Source organism: Octopus bimaculoides, chromosome 25 (genome assembly GCF_001194135.2).
Source record: "Octopus bimaculoides isolate UCB-OBI-ISO-001 chromosome 25, ASM119413v2, whole genome shotgun sequence".
NCBI lineage: Eukaryota > Metazoa > Mollusca > Cephalopoda > Octopoda > Octopodidae > Octopus > Octopus bimaculoides.
In genome coordinates, this window is record NC_069005.1 from 14938217 (window position 1) to 14946164 (window position 7948).

Consider the following 7948-nt stretch of genomic DNA (forward strand, 5'->3'; position numbering starts at 1 on the left):
ATATATATATATATATATATATATATATATATACAATTATATATACACACACATATATTCACATGTGTGAATTGTAAATGAGTGTCACCCCTATGCAAGCTGTGTCCTTTGTTTCTAATCTGTAAAAACCTGTTGAGTCATGGGGGAATATAACCTTACTTGGAAACAGGTGAGGGTTGACAATGGGAAAGGTATCCAGCTGTAGAAAATCTGCCTCAACGAATTCCATCTGATCCATGCAAGCATGGTAAAGTAGATGTTAAATGATGATGATGATGGTAGAATGATGGGATGAATTAGAAGAAAACAAGGCTATGTAGAGCAGGCAAAAAATATTTACCACCTGGCATTGGGATTCACTGAATTAATTACTTTAAAAACCCATGTAATTTGCACACCTGTGTAATTTACGCAGGTGATTTTTCAGGATAAAAATTGTTATGTAAAATTTGCACCCAAAAGTTTTCAGAATTGCCGATATGGCCAGGGCGAAAAGGTTTTCAGTTTAGTTATATTTAGCATAATTTCACTTACTTATGATTAGATTTTATTAAATTTTCATCAACTAAAAATAATTTCTGTTTAACAGGTATCACATTGAAAGCTATTAAATTACAAAGTGTTTGTGTTGTTTATAATAAACTTTATTTTACATTTTGTGCCCACAAGAGATTATGTCCGATCTTTAGCATACTCCTGTATGTCTTCTCAAATCACAAACACAGGAAAAGTTGTTGATAATTCTCATCAACAAAAACAAAGCTGATAAATACACACAAATGTTGCAAAATAAGTTTAATTACCAATAAACATCAGCTTGGATGACACTTTACTCAACCAACAGAGGGAGGTGACAAATCAAACTGATTATGTAAACAGAATTCTGATTGGTCAAAAGTGTCTCCTTGTCTCAAACTCTGATTTTCCACCTCTTCTTGCTGGAATGCGAAATTTTTTTCCCATGAGAGTTCCGGATCCCAGTTATGAACTCATTTGCATACAGCCAATCAGAGCTCAACTATCAAACTAATTTATGAGCACTTAGCAAGTGATGGGCGATAAGATAAGGTCACTTGGGTAAGGAATGACCATGCTTCTTTTCTCTTTTAATAATGTTTGTTGTTCTTGTTTCAACCATGGCTGCCTCTGCATAGTTATTTGTGTTGTTGTTTACTTTGTAAAACAGTAAGGGGAGAGAGTTGCTAGCACATCACCCCCTACCCACATTTTTCCCATCCACATCTTTACCAGACGGGGCCCTAACAAAATCTGATACTAGGTATAGATGCAAATCTATGTAATTGTCTCCTTCTAAAATCAGGTATAACTTGGCAATCGGTCGACTTACAACACCGCTCTTCATCTTGAATTTACTTGGTAGAGTGTGTTTGTTAACTTGACAACAAGGTCAAGGTGAGCTCTAATTGGCTGTATGCAAATGAGTTCATTAATAGGGTCCAGAACTCTCGTGGGAAAAAAATTTTGTTGCTGGAACCTTTGATATGGAGTATCGAAATTTTAATCTGTTTCACACTTATAAAATGTCAAGCAAACTTAAGAATTTGTCATTACCATTTTAGCTGGGAGACCAAACTGATAGTTTGGGAAACGCGCTAAAATAAACATTAAAAATCGAAAGGAGAAAATAAACAGTTTTGCAAGTTTAACTCAGTATTTATTGAACAAGAGAGGTGCGATATTTAAGAAGCGACTTGTTAGAATATACACATCTGTGAAGAGACATAAAGAAGAATAGCAAAAATCTATACCAAAAGAACTGGTAATACATACATTACAAATATTCTATGATAAGAGCATATGATTGCTGCATAATTCAACAAGAATGTGAAAAAACATTAAACATCGTATAAGGTAAAGGAAGGTTTCTGTAGGAATACTAAGACATATTCAATTAGTGAGTTTACATGCGCAAGGATGAATTATGATGTTGTCGGCATCAGATGCAGTAAAATATGGCCCAGGACTGTGATTATCAGCGTTAACGTCAAACTTCAAAAAGTAGTTAACCATTTAATGGTTTCAGTAAATTTATACACAAAAAGTAAGCATTATAACGTCCAGCATAAATAAGAGTCAACTTCATTATATTTTTTCTGTAAAAACCTATTCTGACACTAAATGAGTTAACTTCCTGTAAGAATGTTTACATTTGTACATCATTTTTCAACAAAAAAAAATTTCTAAAACAATTCTGGAAAGGATCTACTCATGTAATTTACGCACCCACTAAAGTTTAATTTTGTTTTTGCGAAAAAGTGCATAAATTACATGGGTTTTTACGGTAGTCATAATGGGAGAGATGATATATATAAAAATAGGAAAAAAGAGTTGTTCTTTTTAAAAATCGAAAGATTAGAGTAAAAATGGGACTGGAAAAAAGAAAAAACAAAAAAAAACCCCAAAAAGATAGAGGTGGGTGAGAAAGAAAAAATATGAAGAGGGATGGAAATATGGTAAGAGAGAAGTGACAATTGCAAAGCCCTTTTCATTCCCTGATAGTTAACAAGATGATGATGATATTTACTGGCTCATTTGAGAGTTCCCTTCCCAGTAATGGAAACAAAGCAGTCTTGGCAGTGTGGCAAGAAGCTTGTTTCTCAATTATGTGGTTACATGTTCAGACCGACTACAGAGCACCTTGGGCGATTGTCTTCTACTGTAGCCTCTGGCTGACCAAAGCCTCATGAGTTGATCTGGTAGACAGAGACTGAAAGAAACCTGTCATATATATATATTCACAATTTAGGTTAGTTGAAATATGATTGTCACATTTCAACTGCTAAAGGTATATACACTGCAGTTACCGTGGAGAAAAAAATCTCTCTCACGGTAAGAAGGTGTGAAAACAACCAGTTCGTTCAGTGTCGCCATCTCTCGGGAATCTCAGACATCGATGTTCCAAGTGTTTTGACTCTTGTCAATGAGATGTGCCTAAGAGAGGCAACTCTGAATGAACTTAATAAAGCTATAGCTTTATATATAATTCAGTCAACATGTTGACTGATTTGCACTAGTAGAACGGAATTGAAACTACAATCTTACAATCATGAGTCCAACACCCTAAACCCCTAAGTCATGCACCCCCACAACCAGTCTTCAGCAAAACAACAAGTGCTAATAATTTCTTTCAGTGGCATGATACATAAAATGGTAAGGTAGGTTTATTTCATTGATCCACACATCCCAATTAAATTTGGAGGCTAAGAGGATACAATATTAAGAACAGGAATTTGGAACAGAAAATATAAAGGGGTCATTAAAATCCAATGTCTATATTCGGTGGTAATCTTCTGTGGAAGTATGCAAGAAGGGTGCTTTGTTATAGGTACTTAATATCTCAAGGGTATGAGAGAGAAAATTGATGTTGGATGGATTTAAATATTGACCATGAAAGTAAATACTGGTTGTGCCATGACCAGTTCTAATGGATGTTATTAGAATCAGCTGTTGCAATAAAACACATTATATATATATTGTACACAGAGATTGGAATGAATAAGACCTACATACCACATGGCTTGTACTGAAACTGGCTTGAAGAGATAATCTGCGCCTTCAGAATTGACACCAAAACCTCTGAAATAAATACCAAAACCAGAATATGTGTGAATTAAAAAAAAGTACATAGTTGGAAATATAAGATATAAATCAAATGTCAAGAGGCAGAGATCAGACATATGCATGCATGTATATATATATATATATGCGTGCGTGTGTGTGTGTGTGTGTGTATGTGTGTGTGTGTGTGTATGTGTGTGTATGTGTGTGTGTGTGTGTGTGTGTGCGTGTGTGTGCATGTGCATAAAATCATTTTCATTATTTTAACATACACATTGACTGAGGAATCAATATACTGAATCATAACTCTTCTTTATTTTGAGGTAAAAACACCCGCTACAGACATCATCATAACAACTATTCAACAAGTGTGGTCAGTTCACAGAACACCAAACCAGGCTGCAGACACACACAAAGTTGAGAGAAAGGAAAGAAGAAAATAGAATGAGCAAAGCACTTACCCATCACCATCCAGTGTGATTTTGCTGTTTGCCCAAATTGGAAGGACAAGACCAATACTAGCTTCCTTATCCTTCATGTCTATGCCCAGCATGATCGACTCTTCTGTATCAAGTTTTCCGAGGCAGCACACAACGACCATGTAGCGAGATGCTAATGGGATCTCGTAGGCACTTTCCAATTTGACAGCCTTAGCAAAGAAAAAGGAAAAGAAATATAAAGAATAAAATAAGAGTGATAATTCAATTTAGAGTCGATAATGAAAACAATTGGTGGTCACTTTTTGGAGCATCTTATAATAATTCTGCTTAGCCTGTCAGTACTGCTTTCATGTGATTAGAGAAAAAGAGGGAGAAAGAGAGAAGCGTTCATGATGTGAGGTAGAGGGAATGTAATTGTAATGCTTTCATGTGATTGGTTGAAGGGAAAGAGAGGAGAAAGAAAAAGGAGAGAGAAAAAGAAGATAAGGCAAAGAGTGAGGCAGAAAGAGGAAGAGAGAAAAAGAGCATCCATGACATGTGGTAGGGGGAATGTAATATTCATTATGTGGTTAAAAAAGTTAGTTGAAAGTAGTGATATAGAGAAACAGAAATATAATTTTAGCAGAGGAGTGATGTTCTGATGGTGAGGTTAAAGAAAGGCAGAGAGAGGGGGAGGTGGGAGAGAGAAAGATGATGGTGGTTGTGGTGGAGATGCGTGGATAGTAAAAAGTGTTTTGTTTTTTAATAGAACTAAGTTTGTGTATTAAAGTCTATAAAATTGTGCATAAAGTATATAAAGTGTATATATGTAAAGTGTATATATATAAAGTGCATTAAGTAATCATCGTATTGCAATTTCTTTCACTTTTCAATGAGTAGTTGATGAGCGACTATCTTTCCATACAGATACAAGAGAGGCTACGCTTTCAGGATTTTGGGGATAAAGTTTTCAGAAATAACCCAATAGGTTTATCATTATTTCCATGAAATATTCACGGGGTCCCGTTAATAATAACAAATAGGAGCATTGAAATAAAGTCTAGAAATTGTGGCACCTGAATACATCACAGAACACACTAATTGAAATGTAATATTGTAAAAGTGAGACTAACAGTCTAGGAAAAATCCAAAGAACTAATATTGCTTTAATAATAAGCTTCCTTTTGTAACAAACATGTAGACATGTGATTACAATTTACTGTGAGAGAGAGGGGGAAGAAGAAGAGAAGGCGGAGAGAGAGAGAGAATTTGACAACTGAAATATTTAAAACAATAAGTCTTGACAATGAATCGCCTCAGAGTTGTCTCCCATATTTTCAGAACAAATTACAAATACATTGATTGAAACAGATAACAAGCAAAAGATAAAACTGCTACGATGTCTGTTGTTTGTATTGCTTCTGTGGTGCTAATACTGTGACAATATCAGAGACGTTTATATCTCAAAGGCCCACTTATCCAAGCTACAAATAGGTCCTCATGCAGAAACAACACAGATCAGAGAAATTCAGTTACATTTTGTCTTCATTAGATCTAAGAAAAGGAGAGTGATGAGCTGGTGTGTACAGACTGACTCCGTTACAGACACAGCACCACCATTCCAGATATTGATGGTCTGGAAGTTCTTGCTCTAATTTATGGCCAGAAACGTCAAATTTCCATGGCTGTCATACTTTGCATCCTACAGAATAAATAAACTTGTTGCATTTATACAAACGTACACGTATTTGTATTTCATTTATTTATTTATTTTTTAATCTTTTACTTGTTTTAGTCATTAGACTGTGACCATGCTGGGGCACCAGCTTGAAGAATTTTCGTTGAACAAATTGACCCTAGTACTTTTTTAAAAATTCTAGTACTTATTCTATCGGTCTCTTATGCCAAACTGTTAAGTTATGGGGATGTAAACACACCAATACCAGTTGTCAAGTAGTGATGGGGGACAAACATGGACTTAAAGTCTCTCTCACACACACACACACACATAAATATGACAGGCTTCTTTCAGTTTTGATCTACCAAATCCACTCACAAGGCTTTGGTCAGCTTGAGGCTATAGTAGAAGACACTTGTCCAAGGTGCCATGCAGTGGGACTGAACCCAGAACCATGTAGTTAAATAGCAAGCTTCTTACCACACAGCTACACCAGATAAATTTGGAGGTGACCACCCCCAGTTAGGAAATATCAGTAATCTGGAATGGCTTTGGGACCAAATGCTTCAGAAAATCAATGTTATACCTATATTATGAAAAGTTAAAGTCCGTCTCAAACCTTAGAAGCTCATTAGGTAATGACAACTGAATCAAATGCCAGTCTGCTGCAACATGACATGAAGTGCCTTGCTCAAGGATTTAATGTACTGTCAATCTTGAGAATCAAACTTATGACTTTATGAGTGCAACACACTACCTACTAAATCGTTTTTCTTTTCTCTTTTCTTTCAATAGTCGAAGACAGTGGTTCTCAACTAGGGTCCATATAAAACTTTTGGGGGTCCATGCAACAAAACAGTAAAATGGGAATCCACAATAGTATTTTAAGGGGCCCTGAAAAAATTCTGCTTTAGATGTATGTATTGGTATTTATTGCAAGAAACATCTTGGTTTCTTTCTCTAATGTTTTACATAGTTCAACCTATGCAAGTTAATGTGTGAAAAACAAAATAGGAATTTTGAAAGAAGTTTCTATAAAACTAGTTTTTAAACATCAAATGGCTATGAGGGGTCCATCAGAATAGAATAGTAATCATAGAGGTCCATAGATAAAAAAAAATACCCTTTAAGTGTCATATAACATTTTGTTGGGGCCCCATACAACAAAATAGTAACCTGGGATCTGCAATAGTATTTTAAGGGCCCCTGAAAAAATTTTGCTTTATATATATGTATTGGTATATACTGCAAGAAAGAGGTAGATTTCTTTCTCTAACACAAGTTAATGTGTGAAAAACAAAATAGGTATTTGGAAGAAGTTTCTATGAAATTAATATTTAAACATTGAATAGCTATGAGGGGTCCACCAGAATAGAATAGTAATCAAAGGAGTCCATAGATAAAAGAAAAAAATGGTTGAAAAACGTGAGTGAGTGGAATTGAATTTTGGTTTGAACATTTGTATATTGATGGCTGGAGATGAAGGAACAAATGTTGGTGATGAGTAGTGGGTGGGGATGAAGAACTGTAGAACATACCACTTTGATAGTATCTTCTGGCCGTAAGAGATAAATCATCTGCTGGAGATGTTGTTGAATGTCCCCTGAAAATAGAGAGAAAAACATATAAAAATAACATATTTCAAGGCAGTGCCACATCATGGTCGCAGTCAAATGACCAAAACAAATAAAAGATATATTTATGTATTTACAAATATATAATATTCTGTAACAAGAATATCATTGATAGTGACTTCGAAGTTTCAGCCAGTTAAGCTATCATCAGACTGCAATCCAATGATGGCTCAACTGGCCAAAAATTCAAAGTCACTGTCAATAATATTCTTGTTTATGAATAATTAATTTGTACTCTACAAAAGTACCGAGTAATCTATCAGATTAATGCTAAATTGTTTTTATTATTACTCAACATAAAAACCGACACACACATAAAAATAGTACTGAAGATGGAGTAATATGATTTTTATTAAAGCCAAAATAATCTCTACACAAACTGTTTCAGACAGTTGTGATCACAAAAGCCAGACATGAAATTCTGAGTAACAGTTTGGGAAGATTTTTCGGGCTTTAAGAATATATATATATATATATATATAGGCACAGGAGTGGCTGAGTGGTAAGTAGCTTGCTCACCAACCACATGGTTGTAAATACATTACTGCTCTATTCTTTGGAGTGTGCTTCTTTTACAGATGTATGGTCCATTGACTATATATATATATATATATATATATATATATATATATATATAT

The 7948-nt window shown here is 34.8% G+C and overlaps 1 protein-coding gene across 2 annotated transcripts in view; it reads right to left on the minus strand.

Annotated features, from left to right (window-relative positions):
- The window catches only part of LOC106871258 (serine-rich adhesin for platelets), a 179279-nt gene that overhangs the window by 35322 nt on the left and 136009 nt on the right, over window positions 1-7948 (minus strand). For both annotated transcript variants that reach the window (XM_052976698.1, XM_052976699.1), the window contains 3 exons: window positions 7215-7279; window positions 4041-4228; window positions 3532-3597 (listed from right to left, as the gene is read on the minus strand). In XM_052976698.1, coding sequence (XP_052832658.1) covers window positions 3532-3597; window positions 4041-4228; window positions 7215-7279 — 319 coding nt within the window. The remainder of the gene's footprint in view (window positions 1-3531; window positions 3598-4040; window positions 4229-7214; window positions 7280-7948) is intronic.